Raw genomic sequence first — 20,901 nt, forward strand, 5'->3', positions numbered from 1 at the left:
TTAATTTATTCTTTGAAGCTGTGTCAGATCTGGCTTCAATGTGGGAGACAGAGACAGCTGAAGGGAAAAAGTTGAGCTGATAATGATGAACATGACAGCAAGGAGGATGATGGGAGAAGAGGAGCGCAAAAGGGAGTTCACGGGACGTTGATGGAAACGATGAATCAATGTGATAAAAGTTAAAGGGGAGAACAGTGGGGTCCCAGGGGAGGTGTGATAAAAATACAGTCAGGTTTCCTTCAAGGGTGTCAAGTAAAATACCAGACTGTGCAGATTCACCACAGTAGGTCTTCATGCATGATTTACACCTCTATTTTATAGCATTTTATATCAATTTTATTTACATTTTGTTGCCAGAAGTCTCATGAAGAGAGATCAGAGGTATGCTTAGAGCCCGTGTTTAGGTGTTATTGTCAAACTAGTGTTTGGATCTGTATCTTAAAATCTGCTTTTCTTTATGCATCTTTATTGGCATCTTTTTTGATTGCAGTGCAAATTCTGTGGGTGTTAGCCTCAGAAAAAAATGAATCCTCTAATATTTTACATACAATGAACAAATCATCACTGGTTTGCATACTTTAAACACAATTCACAGTTTGGAGACAGGCGGGCACTGCAGCTTGTACAGCAACGTAAAGTTTGAAGTACAGGGTGCCCTTGGTGCTCTGGGATGTGACGGTGGTCTGCAAATTCATGCAAAATTCATACGAACATGAGGGAGGAGAGTTAGTGGTGGAGGAAGGATTTCGACTGAATAGAAGGGTGTATGCGGGTGGGAGAAGGATATAATGGTATGGAATAGACAGTGAAGAACTAAAAAGGGAGTGGGTGTGTTAGAGAAGCTTGTTCATATAAAAGCTCCCTCTCTCATTTGTGTTCCCACATATCCCGTGTGTTTCTGTGGACTCCTGCTTGTGTGTGCGCGTGTGTGTGTATGTGTGCACTTGAAAGACAAGAGCAGTGTGTGTTTGAGCCCTTGCAGCACTGAGGACTGATAACTTCACAGGATGCATCGGCTTCTGGTGGTGACCTTAGTGTTGGTGGCCTTTTGCAGTCTGGAGACCACAGCTTTTTCAGCTTATGACAAGATAGTCACCCATAGCCGCATACGGGCCAGGGATCAAGGGTAGGTAGACTTAATATTTTTCCTATCACCTTGTTTGCAGGTGCAAGAACATAAATTGTATGATCTGGCAATAAAACAGTAGCATTTGTAAAAGGTTAGACTACGTCAATTTTTAATATGGTTTTAAATCTTACTGAGCACTACAGTTTCATGAACAGATCAGTCATATTGATGAAAAATAGGAAATTCCGCTTGATCATCAACATATTCAACATGCAAAAATCAACAACTGAAGTCCAGAGAAATCCAAATACTGTAAGAAATAACCCTTTCTAAAAAAGTTTTAGTGTATTTCTTATTGAAATATTCCAAATATTATTAATTGTGTATTTATTAATTATGTAATTAATGTAATTTAAAATTCACATGTAAATTGAATAAGATGAATCTTCTTTAAAATCATATTTTGGATTAAGACTGATGCCAAAATGATCCAAATAATTCGTTCCGCTTCTTGGGTGGTTTTGACCTTACTGTAAGTACAGTACACTTGCGGCACACATTACTGTAGCAGATACTGTACATTAGTGCTTTGTCTGCTTCATTAATAAAGCACCATTATTACTTGCTGAAATAAATGTCTGCTAACTTGAAAAAAAACCCACAAAGCAGACAAAAAATGCACATGCATCAAATTTTGGTTTTGCGTAATACACCGTATGGACAAAAGTACTGGACCACACCCCTTTATCTTTAAATTCACGTGTTTGGGGTATAAAATCTAGCAGCTACTCACACAGCCTGTCCTTACAAACATTTGTGAATGGGAAAGGTTGTTGTTAAGAGCTCACTGAATCCAAGTATGGTACTGTGTTAAGACGACAGCATTGCAACAAGTCAGCTCATGAAGTTTCTTCCATCCTAGAAATACCACAATGAACTGTAAGTGGTATATTTGTAAGGTGGAAGCAATTAGGAACCACATCAACTCAGCCATGAAGTAGCAGAGTTGATGTGATTCCTGTCCTGCAGCTCTTAGTGTTTAAAAGCTACTAAAACTCTGATGACTGCACAGCTCTAAACCTCCTCTGACATTAACATCAGCACAGAAAGTGTGCTCAAGGAGCTTCATGCTTATCAGTTTCCATGAGTGAGCAGCTCCTGTACTCGTCATTTGCCGGTGACCCAGTACTTTTGTCCATATAATGTCTTATTAACATAAATATTGCATATTGACATGTGTAAATCGCTTTTTTCGGCCATGCATTCTTTTCCATTTCATACATACACACCTCCCCACATCTTCTCATGGTCTTTTTTGTCAACTTGTCTATCCTTGTCGCCTTCCTTCCCCCTGCTACGCTTGTACAGTTCCATATCCTGACCTTCCTGATCCTGTTCCTTATGTTCTTTTGTTACTCCCACCTCACCCTCTCCTCCCTCTCCTCTCTTACAGACCCAATGTGTGTGCTTTGCAGCAAGTCACAGGGACCAAGAAGAAGTACTTCAGCACATGCAGGAATTGGTACAAACGCAGCATCTGTGGCAAGAATACGTAAGTGTTTACTGAAAGACCGAATGGATCTAATTAGCGCATCTTTTTATCATTATTTGCACTGAATTAGACTGGTCTGATCAAAAGTGCAAACCACACCCAGCTTCATCACCCATCTATCAGCAGAAGCCCAATATGTTTGACCAAACCCTTTCTGCACCCTCAGACTTGTACCTCAGTTTATCTGAACCTATAGCATCTCGCTTTCTCCTCTTAACCTTCGCTTTAAAATGAAGTTGCATGGTTCAAACCAGTAATGTCTTTGTGCATTTATGAAAATAATAAGAAACCAAACTTTAAATGGTAAATGGCCTGTATTTATATAGCGCTTTACTAGTCCCTAAGGACCCCAAAGCGCTTTACATATCCAGTCATCCACCCATTCACACACTGGTGATGGCAAGCTACATTGTAGCCACAGCCACCCTGGGGCGCACTGACAGAGGCGAGGCTGCCGGACACTGGCGCCACCGGGCCCTCTGACCACTACCAGTAGGCAACGGGTGAAGTGTCTTGCCCAAGGACACAACGACCGAGACTGCCCAAGCCGGGGCACGAACCGGCAACCTTCCGATTACAAGGCGAACTCCCAACTCTTGAGCCACGATCGCCCCGTCTTTAGGGTGCTTGTGGTGGATTTATTTATTTAGGTTATTTCCTGCAAAATAATTTCATAAAATATTACATGAAACGCACCTAAAGGAGTGTAAGGCTTAGTTGGAGCTGTTCTGGTATACTTAAGTGCAGAAGCAGCAGAAAATAACATACACACTTAGTCTCTGTCGTTAGCCCACATGCACACACAAGAACACACATGTAGACATACACCCGTCTGTTTTCAGTCATGCAGTCAACTGGAGCACCTGTTGCGGTATCGATAAGGCTGAAAATGGGGTGTGAGCTCAGGGGTGAGTCATTTTCTCCCAAAACAGTACAGCAGTAGACATGAAAACAACCAGGAATTACTGGTCAAAACATGTGACAGTAGATTACGAGAAGCTAGTAGGGGTTTCTAAGATAAGAAACACAATTGCTTGGCCTCATCATTACATCACTACCAAGTCCCATTAGGCTATTTACAAATTATTTTTGTCAGATCTTTATGTAATGTGAATATGGCATATTTAAAATGTTTAAATTAAACAATTTCTAAAATAGGATTTTGTTAGCCGAAAAAATAAATTTCAATGCATTTAACTTTTTTCTGGTTTATAACTTAATTTGTTAGTTCATGCAAAAGGTTTGTAGTGTTACAAACAGCAAAATCTACATCAAAGATAAGTACGTTTTTCCCACAGAAAGCACTTTGCTAAACAGCTGGAAGTGTTCAGTATATTCTCCTCTTATCTGTCTCACTTTGCAGTGCACCACTGGTGATAGATTGGATCACCCAGAGAGATACCCTGTTTTGCTTTGGTTAGTTGTTTTGTTCTTTTCCAGCGCTAGTGGGTCAGTCACACACTTTCACGTTTAATCTTTTTCAAATGGTTTTGTTGCTGTTGAGCATCCTGAACATATTTCCAAAACTAAACTTTGATCTTACACCGCGGGTTAAAAGCATGTGTAGTTTCAGATCACTATACCAACCTAAAAGTATTAACTATTAACCTAACATAGTTTGGGAATTGCTCATGTTTCTCTTGATATAATGGTACCATAGGATCTTTTGAGGATTTCATTTGAATTGAGCTGTTGGATGAAAGAAACGGTTTTTCTGTTAAAGAAAACTATTTGCAGGAAGCACAGGATGTGTGATTAAAATTAAGTGGACTTTATAACAAACCACTGTAAAAGTCAGATTCTTAAAGATGTATTTAGATGAAGTCCACACCCATCTATAGAAAAAAAGCTCTTCTACACAATATTAAGACCAGACGGATGAGGATGGAACAGAGACTGTTCATTAGTGATTACAGAGGATTTAAAAAAACACTCCAATGTCTTTATCTGGTGCCAGAAAACCCCACCTAAAGCCTTTGTATGAGTACAGTGTGTGTGTGTGTGTGTGTGTGTGTGTGTGTGTGTGCGTGCGTGCGTGCGTGCGTGCGTGCGTGCGTGTATGCGTGCACCAAAGCCCCATATTTGCACATCGGCTCCTCTGGAAGCCACATTGAGTTGTTTCATGCTGTGATGCAACCAGGGGCTTGGCTACAGTGCACTGGCTAATTCTGTTTCAGGTCTCTGTTGAATCTATTATCCTGTCAGAGCGTAGCTGGGGAGCAATGACTTCATACCTTCCTGACGGCCAGTCGTGGAGGGGTATTTATGTATTTTATATTACCGAAATTAGTGTCAAGGCAAAGAGGGATTGCTCTATAAGCAACATGCCTCTTTGCACAAAATGACTAATTCAACACATTCAGCAGAATCAAACACACACAGAGACGTTTATCTATAAACACACAAATACTAATTAAATGGATTAACTTTGCCAAGCTTGAATCTTTGTAGAAAGTGTGTGTGTACATGCACATGTGTGATTGTGTGTGAATAAGGTTTTCAGTTGAGGGGACTTGAATCTACTTGCATACTGACTGTGGTTGTGTTCCTTGCTTGTTTGTTTGTAAGAATTACATTTTTATGTTACATTTTATGCAGTTAGAAGCTATGGTTGAGGTTGGTGTACTTGCAGTAAGCTATTTTTTAAAAAAGTATTGCTTTGGCGTAATTTATCAATACTGGCGATTCCTGAATAGAAAGCAAACTATTGATAGACTGGTTTACTGTAAATCATGAAAAACTAATGTGCACATGTGGAAATACAATTTTTCCATGAGAAAAAGGCAGGAAAACCTCAAGTTCTGCAAAATGTAATGAAAGTGTAATGAGCTCAAAGAAAAAGTCGAAACTAATTTCCGGAGCTGAAAACTCAGGAAGTGTTTCAAATTAAACCCCAGTACAGGTTATTCACTTCCTAGTTTGTCTTAGAAAATGTTCGTTAACTGGGGACTAATCCTAATCAAATGCTGTCAAACCATCTATGGTTTGTTTACTCTCAGTAAAACTTCTCACATTAGAGCTACAGTACTGTCCTGTGTCTCATTATATTAGCCTTCTCACACCTCATTCTTTCATTCATGCCAATGCAAAAGAGTGCCAGCTGAGCTCCTGTTATGAGCACAGCTTATCTGGTGCTTATCTTGCATTTTGTCATGGAACGGGGAAAGTAGGACCCAAACAAGGGACTCTTGGATGCAGACAGTGAGTGTATTTACAGTGCAGTAAATAATAACATGACAGTCAATCCCGTGCGCGTTCCCCAGTGTCCGTGCTCTGTGTCTCTGCTCCCTTTGTGCCTCCATACAATGTGCTCGCTGCCCTCTTGTCTTTGCAATCCTCTTGTAGAAATCACAGAGGCAGCCGTTAGAAAGCCCACAATTATGATAGACTCACCCTTTCGACTGACTTACTGGGAAACTGACGGGAAGTCTTGCAACGATCCAGCATCCACGGGAAGCTCAGCCACTCTTCTAAGTAGCTCCCCCAGACGAGGCTGATCAGCAGCAGAATCAGAATCAGAATCAGAATCAGAATACTTTATTGATCCCTGGGGGAAATTATTTTTTGTTACAGTGCTCCATTTTAAACCAACATTAAGACAAGACAGACAATACGCTAACTAAGAATAGTACAATATATACATATATATACATACATACATACATAAGTCACTTATAAATAAATATTTGGAAAAGAAACGTGTAGTTGTAGCAGCAAACAGTGTGTTAAGTGGATGCGTTGTACAGGGAGATGGCCACAGGCAGGAATGATTTCCTGTGTCGTTCAGTGGTGCTTTTCGGTAATCTCAGTCTCTCACTGAACGAGCTCCTGTGACTGACCAACATGTCATGGAGTGGGTGGGAGGTGTTATCCAACATTGTCTTTATCTTGGACAGCATCCGCCTCTCCGACACCACCTTGAGGGAGTCCAGCTCCATCCCCACAACATTGCTGGCCTTACGGATCAGTTTATTAAGTCTGTTGGCATCTGCGACCCTCAGCCTGCTCCCCCAGCATGCAACAGCATAGAGGATCGCACTGGCCACCACAGACTCATAGAAAATCCTCAGCATTTTCTGGCAGATGTTGAAGGACCTCAGTCGCCTCAAAAAATAGAGACGACTCTGGCCCTTCCTGTAAAGTGCTGTGGTGTTTTTAGCCCAGTCCAGTTTATTGTCAATGTGTACTCCAAGGTATTTATAGTCCTCCACAATGTCAACACTGACCCCCTGGATTGAAACAGGGGTCAAGTGTTTCCTGGTCTTCCTGAAGTCCACGATCAGTTCCTTGGTCTTTGCCACGTTGAGCTGCAGATGATTCTGCTCACACCACGTGACAAAGGAGTCGACCACAGCCCGGTACTCTGTCTCATCATCCCTGCTGATGCATCCAACCACCGCAGAGTCATCAGAAAACTTCTGAAGATGGCAGGTCTCTGTGCAGTGGCTGAAGTCTGTGGTGTAGAGGGTGAAGAGGAAGGGGGAGAGGACAGTCCCCTGTGGTGCCCCTGTGTTGCTAATCACCTTGTCAGACACACACTGTGGGAGACGTACATATTGTGGTCTTCCTGTCAGGTAATCAACAATCCAGGACACCAGAGAAGCATCCACCTGCATCGCTGCTAACTTATCACCCAGGAGGGTCGGCCTGATGGTGTTGAAAGCACTGGAAAAGTCAAAAAACATGACCCTCACAGTGCTCGCCGGCTGGTCCAGATGGGTGTAGACACGATTGAGCAGGTAGATGATGGCGTCCTCTGTTCCGAGACAAGGCTGATAAGCGAACTGAAGGGGATCCAGATGTGGTCTTACTATGGGTCGCAGCTGGTCCAGGATGAGCCTTTCCAGGGTCTTCATGATGTGGGAGGTCAGTGCCACGGGCCTGTAATCCTGGGGGCCACTGGGACGAGGCGTCTTTGGTACAGGGACGAGGCATGATGTCTTCCACATCACCGGGACCCTCTGCAGACTCAGACTCAGCATAAACAGTTTATGAAAGACTCCACACAGCTGGGGGGCACAGGCCTTGAGGACAAGGGGACTCACTCCGTCTGGTCCAGAAGACTTGCCTGAGTGAAGTCTCCTCATTTGCATCTCAACCTGGTATTGAGTGAAGGTGATGGGTGGGGGAGGGGTGTCAGGAATCTCACAGGAGGCAACATGTGAAGAGAGAGGCTGGCACAGTGGTGTGGCTCTGGATTCCAGGCTGACTGCAGGTGAGGTTGTGGGGGTGGGAGCAGACACTGTGGTGTCGAATCTATTGAAAAACAGATTCAACTCGTCGGCTCTATTCTCACCTCCCTCAGCTCCCCTGCTGTTGGTTGGCCTGAATCCAGTGATGGTCTTCATGCCCCTCCACACCTCTCTCATGCTGTTCTGCTGGAGTTTCCACTCCAGCTTCCTCCTGTAATTGTCCTTAGCCTCTCTGATCTTGTCCTTTAGTAACACCTGGACCTTCCTCACCTCCTCTTTGTTGCCCCCTCTGAAAGCCCTCTTCTTGTTGTTGAGGAGGGCTTTGATGTCCTTAGTCACCCACGGCTTGTTATTTGGGTAACAATGAACAGTCTGAGCTGGAACAATGGAGTCGGTGCAGAAAGTTATGTAGTCTGTGATACACTCAGTAAGCCCATTGATGTCCTCGGCGTGAGGCTCACAGAGTGTTTCCCAGTCGGTCACCTCGAAACAGCCCTGTAGTTCCGCTATTGCCTCCTCTGACCACCTCCTAACAGTCCTGGTGGTCACAGGTTCCCTCCTCACAATTGGCACATAGCGGGGGGTGAGGTGAATCAGGTTATGATCTGACCTACCAAGTGGGGGGAGGGAGGAGGAGCTGTATGCATCCTTGACGTTAGCATACAGTAAGTCTAAAGTTTTCTCTCCCCTGGTGGGACAGTCCACATATTGTTTGAATGTTGGTAGTGTATTGTCCAGTGATACATGGTTGAAGTCACCCGAGATCACAATAAAGGCACTCGGGTGCTGAGTCTGTAGCCGAGCTATGGCAGAGTGGATAGTGTCACATGCAGCTGTGGGGTTAGCAGAGGGGGGAACATAAACAGCCACCAAGATGACGTGAGAGAATTCCCTGGGTAAATAATACGGCCTGAGTCCAACAGCACACAGTTCAGTGTCCGGGCAACAAATCCTTTCTTTGATTGTTATGTTGGCAGGGTTACACCACCGGTTGTTAACTAAAACAGCAAGCCCACCTCCTTTACGCTTACCGCTAGCGATGCTGTCCCTGTCCGCCCGAACAGTGTGGAAGCCTTCCACGGAAGCATTCTCATCGGGAATGACCTGGTGCAGCCATGATTCGGTGAAACACATCAGGCTACACTCTCGGTATTCCCTCTGACTCCGTACCAGTGCTGAGAGCTCGTCGATTTTACTTGCCAACGATCGCACATTTCCCATCACGATAGACGGCAGACACGGTTTAAACCTCCTCCTCGCTTCGAGCCTCCGCTGTCTCACCGTCACCTTTTTTCTTCTCTTCTGTCCTTGACCTCTGCATCCCCGATGTGTTTTCCTCCAAATTTCAGCTGGTACTTCTGCGAGGTGTGTGCCATCATCCTCCTCGGGTGTGGCCAGCCTGGCGGGGACACACTCACCAGGCCTGACGGTGATCCGGATACACACACACACATATAAACGCCTATACACACAAACACACACAAAGAAGGAAAAGAGGGACACAAGCACCACACATAAACAGCCCAAGACAAACCCATAAAAAAAAAACAGTCCACAAACACTCATGAACCCTGGGTCACCAGATCCAGGTCCATGACACATTTCTTTGAGTTACGCTTTTACAAGTTTTGATAAGCCTTTATTTCCACCTAAAATCTAAATGAAGACACCCGTCTGTTTTTTTAGAAGTGAAATTAAAGAATGAAAATCTGTGAAAATGTTTTCTGGAAAATTTACAGACTACAGGATTCGACTTGACAAGTGAGACGTCTGACAGCAGTGTACCACAAAGAAGAGAGGAAACTAAGTAACTTAGAGTTGTCCATAAAAATGTAACAGATAACAGTCTGTTTTTTGATAATAGTGCTTACACATGGTCCTGTAATTTTTTTCTTTCTTCTTTTTAAGACAGAAAAAAAGTTACTAGAGATCTTCCCAGTCACCAAATTTTTCTCGATTAACCTCCTCTTGGGACTTTTTGAGCTCTTTGTCACTTTTCTTGTGGAAACACAAACCATGTAAATGTTTTTTTCTCCTTTCCAGTCTGCTTAACTTGTTGGTTTTTTGACAGTTTTTTTTTTATGTTTAATTCATGTCAAACTTTTTCATAAGTTTACTATGTGGTTTTCAGGTCAGCCAGTGTCAAGAGTTACTTCCTCATTTGTTGTTTTCAATGCCCTCATTCCCAGGGCTCCTCATTATCTCACAGCTGCACAGGTTTTTTTTCAATGACTCATTTATTTTAGTTTGTTGAGATGGTATAGTTTTGTTTCGGTTCATCACCTTGTGTTAGAGTCATGTAGACTCTTGCTCTGTTTGAAATTTATATGATAAAGATGCACAACCCTGAACAATTAAATTTTTTTTTTTTGACATTTTATATCTGGATTAAATTAATCTATGTTTTTAATGATTATCTACTTATTGAATAACTCACTGCTCTTTTAATGGTTTGGCAGGGTGGTTGTATATGAATGCTGTCCAGGTTATATGAAACTCGAGGGTACGAAAGGATGCACTGCAGGTAGGTGGATGGCTCAACAGATTCATTCAAAATCAACTAAAAATTACAATATATTCAATATGAATATTTCCTCTGGTTTCTCACAACTCTCAACCTTACCACCAGTGGCTCCCATTGACCATGTGTATGGTACACTGGGCTTTGTCAAGGCTACAACCACACAGCGATATGCTGAAGTCTCTAAACTGAGAAAAGAAATTGAGGGAAAAGGCGCCTTCACCTTGTTTGCACCTAGCAATGATGCCTGGGATGAGCTGGACCCTGTGAGTAAACCTGTGTTTAAAACCTTAGAGAGAAATGCATTTACAATAATGTCTGCTCAAACACAGTTATACTTTGATGAAACTAACACTGTGATTTTTAAAGGCTCAACGATCTGCACTAGAGAACAATGTGAACATTGAACTCTACAACGCTCTGCATTACCACATGGTAAACCACCGTGTCCTCACCAAAGACATGAAGAATGGCATGACTGTCAGTTCCATGTACAATGAAGAGGGACTGCACTTCAACCACTACCCAAATGGGGTCAGTTTATGAACGGTGTAGACAAGCGCAATGCTGCATGATTATTACAATTATATCTATAAGAGTCAATTAAGCCATTGATTGTTTGATCTTCATAAAATATTTACTTCCTAAGGTTGTTACAGTGAACTGTGTCAGGATTCTCAATGCTAACCAGCTGGCCACAAATGGTGTGGTGCATGTCATCGATCGGGTAATCAAGGCCGTGGGGAACACCATCAAGGATCACTTGGAGCTCAATGAAGACCTTTCTTCTTTTAGTGTATGAAACTATTCTCAAAAAAGTTTACAGTTGTACAGTTCACCATTAACAAACAGTAACTTTTATCCAACTCATTATAGCATCTGATTCTTAGAAAAATGTTTACATCGTGTCTTGTTCCCCAGGCTATCGCATTAGCTTCCAATGTGATGGACAAGCTGGGTGAGCCTGGCCAATACACTTTGTTTGCTCCAACTAATGACGCCTTTGACAAAATGAACCCAGACTACTTGGAGAATATCATGGAAGACCCAGCTGTTGTTAAAGGTACAGTAAAAATGTGATGCCTTAATGAGAGCATAAAGTACAACCATAACATTTTCACATTGTTCCTGTGGCCTGGTAAATATGCTAAAAAAAGGGCCACTACTACTATGAGCTACTATGAGCGTGTGCGGCAGCTTCACACAGCTCATAGTAGGCCCGCAGACAAATTGATATGAAGTGGACTTTGAACTTTGAACTTGTTTTTGAATTGACAAATCCAAAAACCACACAAAAAACAGCTTATCTGCTTATTTGCTGAGTCATGAATACAGGCATGAAGTCAGTGACAGGTTTCTTCTTGGAATAAAATACAATACAAATTTTGCTTCTGTTTCTAATGCATTGCTTTTGCAGGCTAAATTTGTTGGCTTAGCTTGATAGTCGGGCTCAGCTGTGGCATAAATACATGCCTAAATGTGAATAATGAGCACAGAGAACATTGATGTTTGATTCATCTGCATACCTGTAATTCCTGAATAACACATCACAGCACAGGCTTCACATAATAATTAGATACTTTAGGTGTGTAATTTGAGTTGCAAATCTATGTTCAACTTGTGTTTATGTTTATTTAATTACTCAATTAAATGTAATTAATTTAGCCTCTTTCACACTTTGACCAACCTTGTCAGCCCTTGTGAACTACCACCTGTTAAAGAGTGTCCAGTGTGCAGAAGCAATCATGGTAGGATTCATGTATGAGACTGCAGAAGGCAGCAGCATAGAGATTGGCTGTGACGGTGACAGTCTGACTGTGAACGGCATCAAGATGGTCCTGAAGAAGGACATTGTAGCGACCAATGGCGTCATCCACCTGATAGACCAGATGCTGATCCCAGACTCAGGTACAAACACATTTTGAAGTTGTTTAAATCGTTTGGCGTCTTCCTTTTAATGGGTCACAGGCATATCTTTTTTGTATTGTTCATGTCAGCCAAGGAAGTGAAATCGTTACTGGAAACCTCCCAGAGCACTTTCAGCAGCAAGTTGTCTGAACTGGGCTTAGCTGAATCCCTGGGTCCAAAGACAGAGTACACCCTCCTAGCTCCTTTCAACAATGCCTTCACTAGTGAGTTGAAACATGTTCTTATCTATAGAAAAGTAGCACTTTTTTGTGGTTATAATATTTTGTCTTTTACAAACCAAAAATATTATAATGTATGCCACACTTTTAAATTGCAAGGCATTTTGCCTTATTTGATCAGGATCTAAAACTATCCATCTTATTTAAATCTCTGACATTTCTCTCTGTCAGGTGAAGTGATGTCAATGGACACAAACACGCTGAGACTCATTTTGGAAAACCACATCTTGAAGACAAAAATGAAACTGAGTGAGCTTTACAACGAACAGACGCTGGAAACAATCGCTGGAAAACTGCTACGAGTCTTCATTTACCGCGCTGTGAGAATTCTGTGTGTGTGTGTGTGTGTGTATTGTTACATTAACCAAGTGAAATCTGAAAGAAAAAGAGAGAAACCACAGAAAGTAGTAACTTAGTCTGATTTATGTGAGCCTTACCAAGTGTGTGGTATATTGTTGCTGTCTTTAAAAATCTGTAAACATCTAATTACTCCAGCTTTTGGCAGATGAAGTGTGTTTCTGCTCCACTAGATAGCATATTAGAGTCAGCTGGGTTTAATTTTTCCACAGAAACATTGTCTTATTGTGATTGATGACAATCAAAAAAAAAAGAAAGGCTTACAGCCCTCCTCCACACAAGCAAATAGTTACCAGATTTGTACAGTGAATTTTAAACCTGTGGCTTAACTTTATGAATGCTCCTTTTTTGACAGGCTGTGTGCATAGAAAACACATGTATGGTCCGTGGCAGTAAGGAGGGGAGCAATGGGATGCTCCATTCTGTGAGGTCTCTTATCAAACCACCTGAGAAAACTATCTATGAGCTCCTGATTGCTGACGGACGTTTCAAGTAAGAGCAAAGTATCATTCTAAAATACTTGTTGCTGAAAATGATTTCTCTTTGAGTCAAGTGAGATTTTTATCTCCAGTAGTGGGGATGGAAACAGTGATTGCACATTGCTTGTGTGCGTAATAAAACATCTTTTTCTGATGCTGTTGATGATTCACTTTCAGCAGAACATTTCTCACTGTGTAATTAAAGGCACCAGTAAAGGTTGGTGATGAAGAACTGAGGAAAACAAATCTGTGACTCAGTGGGACCACACGAGAATGCAAATCTCATTCACCCTCTGCCTGAACTTCCCTGCTAACACTATAATCCTCCCGGCTTAAAAGGGAAACCTTTTTTTATCTGTTCTGATATTCATTGTGTTATTGCAGTTAGAACCATTTTGCTTGTGGAAATACACAAATATAGAATATAAATTTCTTTCTGTCTGAACCACAACACTAAGGCTGTGGTGAAAATATACTTCCAGTGGACCATTAAAATCACCTGATTTCCACTAACCAATTATTGTAAACACTTAAACTGTACATTGCTCTTAAACGTTGTGCCTATTTTATTCCTGCATCCCTGATTTTCTTTTCTTTCTGTTATTTGAATGACTGTAGGAAATTCCTGTCGTTAATGGAAACAGCAGGTCTGTATGATCTGTTAAAGCAGGAAGGCTCTTACACCGTCTTTGCACCAACGGACGATGCCTTTGTCGACCTCAGCAAGGAAGACATGGCTCTGCTCAAAAGTGAGTACCCCACTGCAGTGAGCACATATGCACTTATCTTTTGAAAAACCCAGCAATGCTGTCAATGTATCTTCATCTAATAGGGAACTATTTGATGCAGAAATGAGAAAAAACCATTGTTTAACATTGTGCAAAGTATGAATTATAATTCCTTCATATTGACACCGACAGGTGATCTAACTGTTCTGAGAAACATCCTGCTGTACCACTTCAGTAATGGGACCTTCATCAATGGAGGATTAGAGGGAGGAGTTACCAATCTGCTCAAAACCTTCCAGGGCAAGAACCTGCAAGTTAAATCTGTATGTCATCTTTTAGAGTTTTTTTTTTTTTTAAATAAAAAAGCCAGCAACGAGTTTCTAAATCCTTCTGGGAATGTCATAGAGCGTTAGTTTCAGATGTATCAGCTAATGAAACTCATGAAATCACTCTTAGATTAATGTTTAAAATTCAGCCCACGGGCAGAAAAACTTTTCAAACTCAGCTCAAAGTGTGATTTGCCTCAGTTTTGCATGTTGGACAATTGTAGGATATTAGTAACGTTAATAAATGGAATTCCCAGCTCTCACACTGCATTCTTCTTAAATGACTTAAATATTCTTAAATTTGTGTGAAGGTAACGTTTAATTGTGTTTGGTTTTACCAGGTAGACAGCTCTATCCATGTCAACTCTGTGGATGTGCCACACAGTGACTTGATGGCAACAAACGGTGTGATCCATATTGTGAAGAATGTTCTTTATCCAGGGGGTAAGAACGTGTGCTGTGTGTTCACCTGTATGCCTGGTTGCATTCTGCTTGTTTGATATATATTAAATGTGACGTGTATTACTTACAGACCTTCCTGTGGGCCGTCAGGACCTACTGATCCTCCTGAGGAAGCTGATTAAGTACATTCAGATAAAGGTAGTGAAGGGGAAACCCTGTCTGTGTATTTGTGTAGAGGTTTTACTGGTTGACTTTTGAAGCTTTCATTCTGTTATGCTTTTTGTTTTTTAGTTTGTCTCTGGATTTTCTTACACTGAGATCCCGCTCACCTTCATCAGTAAGTTCCCATAATATCACTATCACTGTATTATGTTTAGATATTTTTGCCTGAGCAGGAACCTAAAACTAATTTTATTACTTTCTCAGAAAGGACTATCACAACAACTACTCATTTTGTTGAAGGTAAGACCTAACTACACAAAGGACTTGAGTCTGCACTTATTTGATTTACAATCTGCAGTGATCATAAATAACAGACATTCCTTTAAAACAAATGCATATTCTTTGCTCAACAATACAAATATGCATAAAGTGAAATCTGTCTTGCAATGACATTAATAATTCATGTCTCATAGGAGGTTTCTCAGAGAAGTAAGTACGTACCAGTTAAAAGTCTGGACACTCTTACTTGTATATTAGACAGGGATTGTAGGTCTTAAGACATATTATTTGTTGTTATATTTGTATGTTTTTTAATCAAACAAATGAATATAAGAAGGAAAAATCAGTCTTTGCTTGGATCTTTTGTGGTAATACTTATGTAGAGGCCATTGTTTTGCTGGGTGGGTTCAGAAAACAAAGGGTTTTTCAGATCTCAAGGGGATTTTCATTTTTATCTTTTAAGAAACCATGTTCATAAGATTTAAGGGCTACAATAACTAAATCTAAAAATACAACTTTACAGTGATTATACAATTGATGTGCGATTACTCATCTGGGTAGAGAATCCTAACTATTCCTCATACTAAGCTACGTAAGCTAAATACTTTATCATTCTTGAAGTATTTATAAAATCACACACACACACACATGAAGAGAGAGAGAGTATGCATAGTATGCAAACGGCTACCATACAGCCATCATAATTCATTATACAATGAGAACAGGACAAATCAACAATTGACAATGACTAATATTAAAATCTGTAATATAATGTATTGTTTGGAGTTTAGTCTGTTACTGTTACTATTTTTACCATTTCTTCTTGGAGCAACTGTAACCCACATAATTTCCTTAGGGGTTAATAAAGTATTTTGATTCTGATTGTTTCAGGATGACCTGCCATTATCCAATGACACATCTGCTTACCTGCATCTTTTGCTCGTTTCTCCTCCTCTTCTTTTCTCTTTTTTCTAAACTGAGCACCTGATGGCTTTGAACTTTTCTTGTCCATCTTGGTTTTAATTTTGCACTGCAGTATGAACACCCATCCCTCAACCCGAGGATCACCACAACATAACCTAATAAACCTACACCTTAGTTCACTTTGTCTAGGGTGTATTTCTGCCATTTTGCACAACCCAGGATTCAAATCATGAATACATATGTGCTTGGACTGAAAACATTATGAATGAAATGTGGTCTATTTGGAAGCAGCAGGTCTCCCTCCCCTTTCGACGTGTTGTGTGTGAGACTTTAAATCATCAAACTATAAAATATAAATTTTAAATTGTTATTGATCCCTTTATCCCTAGTGTATAGTTTTTTTCTTACTCTTCTTATATTTATTGTTTGTTTACTTGCACTGCTGTAACTGGAGCCTCGTCGTCTCGTCTCTCTATATACTGTACTATCAGGCGCACTGAGGGCTCTCGCACTCACGTCTCGCATACAGAATTTCGAAAAACCATCGGCGCAAATAATAAGTCTGTATCATAATGTCTGGTGTTTTCATGTTTGTTGGTTTGTTTTTATTTCGTTTTATTTTGCGAGCTGGTTATTAGATGCTGCTCCAGCCAGCCAGAGAATCCCCCCACCACCCCGCCCTGTCCTCCTTGTGCCGCAAGCAGCAGGCGCACCTAGCAAACGGAGGGCGCCCTTACTCCCAGCAAATGGGCAATAGAAAACCGATCGGTGCCTATGCCATCCCCAGTATGCGCTGGCATGATGTCGGGGCAGCATGAGTACGAGCAATTTTTTTGCCGCCCCCCACAACGATGCCGCTCCGGGCAACCGCCCGTGTCGCCTGTATCAAAACCCTCTACTGGACATGATCTTGGCTCTGATTACTAAAAAGGGCACTTATCAAGCAACCTCAGGCCAAAGAGCAGCCTTCTGATAAAAATGGAAATCTTTCACCTTTCAGCTGGCTCTTGTACATATACTGTCTCACACACACACACACACACACACACACACACACACACACACACACACACACACACACACACACACACACACACACACACACACACACACACACAAAAAAAGTGATATTTTTGGCAAACGTTTCTTGGGGAAGGTTCTGGGGTTAGATGGGGATATTTTGTCAGATGTCACATCTCATTTATTATAATTTAAGCCAGTAGTTTTTAAAGCTGAAAGACTCTAAACCAACTAAAGAAAAAAGTGAAAAATTCTCATACAGTCCTGATTATTTCTCAAAGTGTGTAAGTGCAGGACTGATTAAGGCCTCCTTTTTTCAGTGCTGCAATCACTTACCATGCTCATGCCATCTTCTTGGTTTGAATGCATGTTCTTATCTGCTTGGAAAACTACACATAATGTGCCTTCAGACTCCTCCATAATAAAGAATTTGAGGGAGTTACACCCTTATTCCCTACATTCTTGACCGATGCTGAAATTACCTTTCCCTCTCTACAGTTCCTGAGTCAACAGTGATCCGCAATGTTACCCAGGTTATTTCAGTGGAACCATCTATCACTACCGTAAAAAGAGTTATCGAAGGGGACCCTTCACTTCTCGAAGACATCAAAACGAACTTTTCAATTACTACCAAGATCATCAAAGGGGACCCTACACTTACCGAAGTCACCAGAGTCATAGAACGGGACTCTGCAGCTTCCAAAGTCACCAGGGTCATCAAAGGGAACCCTACACAGACCAAAGTCACCAGGGTCATTGAAGGAAACCCTACACAGACCAAAGTCACCAGGGTCATTGAAGGAAACCCTACACAGACCAAAGTCACCAGGGTCATTGAGGGACAGCCTTCTATTACTAAAGTTACAAGAGTTATTGATGGTAATTTTCATAAAAAATGCTTATATCATTCATTTTCCATCATAGATGATCAAATTTGAAGCTAACAAAGTTTTTGGAACAGATTTGATGATGTTGCCTTGAATCACAGGTGCTAGTGTTGGTGGAGATGGCAGCACAGGTGAGTTTCCTTTGCATGTTTACTGATTTGAAGACTGTAGTAGCATTAATCTTAGAGCGTTCATGCACCTTCTAACAGATCTGCATGATGATATTAGCCACTGTGTGTCACTCTCTTTTAATGCAGATTTAATTTCACCTTTAATCACATTTTTGTGTGGTGATCAGCTACTAAGTCAGATACTGTTTGCACCATTCTTTGTCTTGAGTTGATCCTTTTGTGAATGCCTCATCTTCAGTAACTACTCTCTCTTCCTCTATGGTGTATACTGCATTTCTTAAGAATAATGATGACCAGAAGAAGAGAGAAGGGATTGTAAAGCACATGCATTGACTTGGCTCTTTTGAGCACAGTTGTTCAGCCATGGTCTTCAACATTTTTTTTTTTATTGTAAGGCCTGAAGTTTGGATTTTGACTGCCGGTAGAATGAAACCAGGGATGTGGATCGTTTACATCCAGTCCTTCTCTGGCTGGCTAAATGGCAGTCAAAGCCGCCATTGCTGCTTGAACCTGTCATCTCAGTTTCTCAGATTTGTGAAAGCATCCACGACTGCTGTGTTCGACGGGGTGAACAATGGCAGACTCAAATCCTGACAGAGATCACAGGAACTGGGCTGCAAGGTTCTACAAGACACTTTCAAAGTGTCTTGTAGTGGTGGAAGGAAATGTGATCCTTCAACAGACTAATCAACATAATCAACAAACTAAACAGACAGGGAGGTGTTGTTTGATGACGGTTTAGATGGCTGGATCATAATTTGAGTTTGGAATTAGAGATAAAACATACAAGCAAAACACTAAAGGAGAGAGGAGTTAGCAATTAACTCAGCAGTAAGGCTCATGACTGAGGTACCCAAAAGACGGACAAGTGTTGACTGGAGCAAGATTTACACAAAAATGAATTAGTCCTCATTTCGGACTGGATACATCAAACTGCTCTTTATTGTTTTTGTGTTTGTTTGTGCTCGGAAAGCCCTGTTTAACAGCCTGGTTCATGGGATTGCACAGAATATGACGACAATCTTTGGCAAGCATGCAAGGAACATAGGTTCATTTTTGCAATCCATCTGCTGGATAGACATCCAATTCCATCCTAGTATAGATGTTGTTGTTTCTTAGGGGAGGTTGCACATCCTCTATGTTGTGGCATGTATGTGTGAGAATTGTGCAGTGTGCAAATTATATTATTATATTATCAGACCATTGGGCCATTGTCTTTTGGGTACAATAGCAGGTGATCTTTCAGCTGCTTTTCTGGTGTCTTGCAGCTTATTTCTTGGGCTAATGGTACTGTGCGTCTGTGTGCAATTTGTGTATGTTCATAAGCTTACCCATGTGTGCTTGACTCTGTGTTGGTGGTGGCGGAGGAGGTACAGTATTTTATGGGGTGTATGTGCCTGTCAGTCTGTCCATTTGTCAGTCAGTACTTGTACAGTTGCTAAGTCGTTAAATGACTTTCAACACCCTTCTCCGCTGCCGGTCTGAAGGTGGAGCCAGACACACCACGGCGAACGAGCCTCAGATCATTGAGGGTAATGTGTCCTCCCATAAACACTTTATACCAAATAGGTTTATTTCAAATGTTTAATTTCCTTAAAATGATCATGATTATAAATCTATATTCAGTGCAAGTGGATACCTCAAGGTAGGAAAGTAATCATGAAGCTTTTTTAAAAACTGATTTGACTCAGAACATGATTTTGGATTTTAGATGTAATGGTTTTGTTTCAAACGTTCAGGCCCAGACTTTTCCAGGATCACTACAATCCACGGAGACCCAAGTCTGATCGATGAGGAGTCTGAGAGAATTAGCAGAATCATTAAAGGTAAGTGCTTTGACTTTAATTTTGTGACATACTTGTCTGTATATCTCTAATATACAAACTAACCATATTATCTCTTAAATTCGCAGAAGGAGGTAGATTTGCTGCTGCCAGGAAAGCTCCAGGTAACAGTATAATTACTTGCTGATGCATTCACAGCCTTTATCTTCTTAATACATTTTGTTCGCTCTGCTTCGTCTTTTTCAGCTGGAATGAAGAGGCGGGCAAGGCTGGTCAGGCGTCACCATAAGCCAAGGGAGTGAATCTTGCAGAAAGATAAATGCTTAGGGCTCACCACAAGGATTGTATGCATCTCCAGCGCTCCTGGTCGAGCAGTGGTGGATTGAAAAACCGCAGATTGAGATTAAATTAATTTAGCCATTTCTTAATCCAAAGAACCATTAAGTTTGTTTGTTATTCCATCTGAGGCACAGTTCGTGTAATAGCCATACGATTAAACTCTTTATTTCCCTAATTTTGGTGTGTAAGGAATAGTGATTTTTAATGTGGGGGCAAAATAGGGTGAAAGGTGAGGTATATTGTACGAGAATTGTTGTTTGTTTGTTTTTTCGATATCACTTTGCAAACAGATTAGTACAAAAGAGTTTTGTATTCTTTTGGTTTGTTGTTTTTTGTCATATGGTGCTCTGTTTTAAATAGTGTTTTGCTACCGGTAGATCTTCTACTGTACCTCTGTAAATTATGGCATGATCATTTTAAAATGCCACGATGGGGTTTTTTCTATCATGACGGCGATAGATCGACAGATGTTTCATACTTTTGATCGGGAACTTGACTCGTGTATGTCTATACGCAATCAGACTTTACAATCCTATGTTTGTACCTTACAAACAAGTGACCAATAAATGTGTGAATACAATGCAGATTATGACTAAAGAAAT

General features: G+C 41.1%; 1 protein-coding gene across 2 annotated transcripts; it reads left to right on the forward strand.

Moving 5' to 3' along the window:
• Positions 1-878: 878 nt before the first annotated feature.
• postna (periostin, osteoblast specific factor a) lies at positions 879-20,879 on the forward strand. 2 transcript variants are annotated; one of them, XM_085420736.1, is made up of 23 exons: positions 879-1,126; positions 2,523-2,621; positions 10,273-10,337; positions 10,443-10,600; positions 10,704-10,868; positions 10,984-11,130; positions 11,256-11,397; positions 12,030-12,242; positions 12,332-12,466; positions 12,653-12,801; positions 13,194-13,330; positions 13,936-14,066; positions 14,238-14,368; positions 14,713-14,815; positions 14,904-14,971; positions 15,065-15,110; positions 15,200-15,235; positions 17,657-18,037; positions 18,147-18,176; positions 19,664-19,708; positions 19,916-20,002; positions 20,089-20,124; positions 20,207-20,879. In XM_085420736.1, the coding sequence occupies exons 1-23, from the start codon at positions 1,008-1,010 to the stop codon at positions 20,260-20,262; spliced, it is 2,679 nt and encodes an 892-aa protein (XP_085276862.1). In that variant the 5' UTR covers positions 879-1,007; the 3' UTR covers positions 20,263-20,879. The 2 variants fall into 2 exon arrangements, with proteins under 2 accessions (XP_085276862.1, XP_085276863.1); XM_085420737.1 differs by lacking the exon at positions 19,664-19,708.
• The last annotated feature ends 22 nt before the right edge of the window (positions 20,880-20,901 follow it).

The sequence above is a fragment of the Rhamphochromis longiceps genome, linkage group LG10, assembly GCF_057381845.1.
Source record: "Rhamphochromis longiceps isolate RC_006_pf linkage group LG10, R_longiceps_female_GT1.1, whole genome shotgun sequence".
In the NCBI taxonomy this organism is placed as follows: Eukaryota; Metazoa; Chordata; class Actinopteri; order Cichliformes; family Cichlidae; genus Rhamphochromis; species Rhamphochromis longiceps.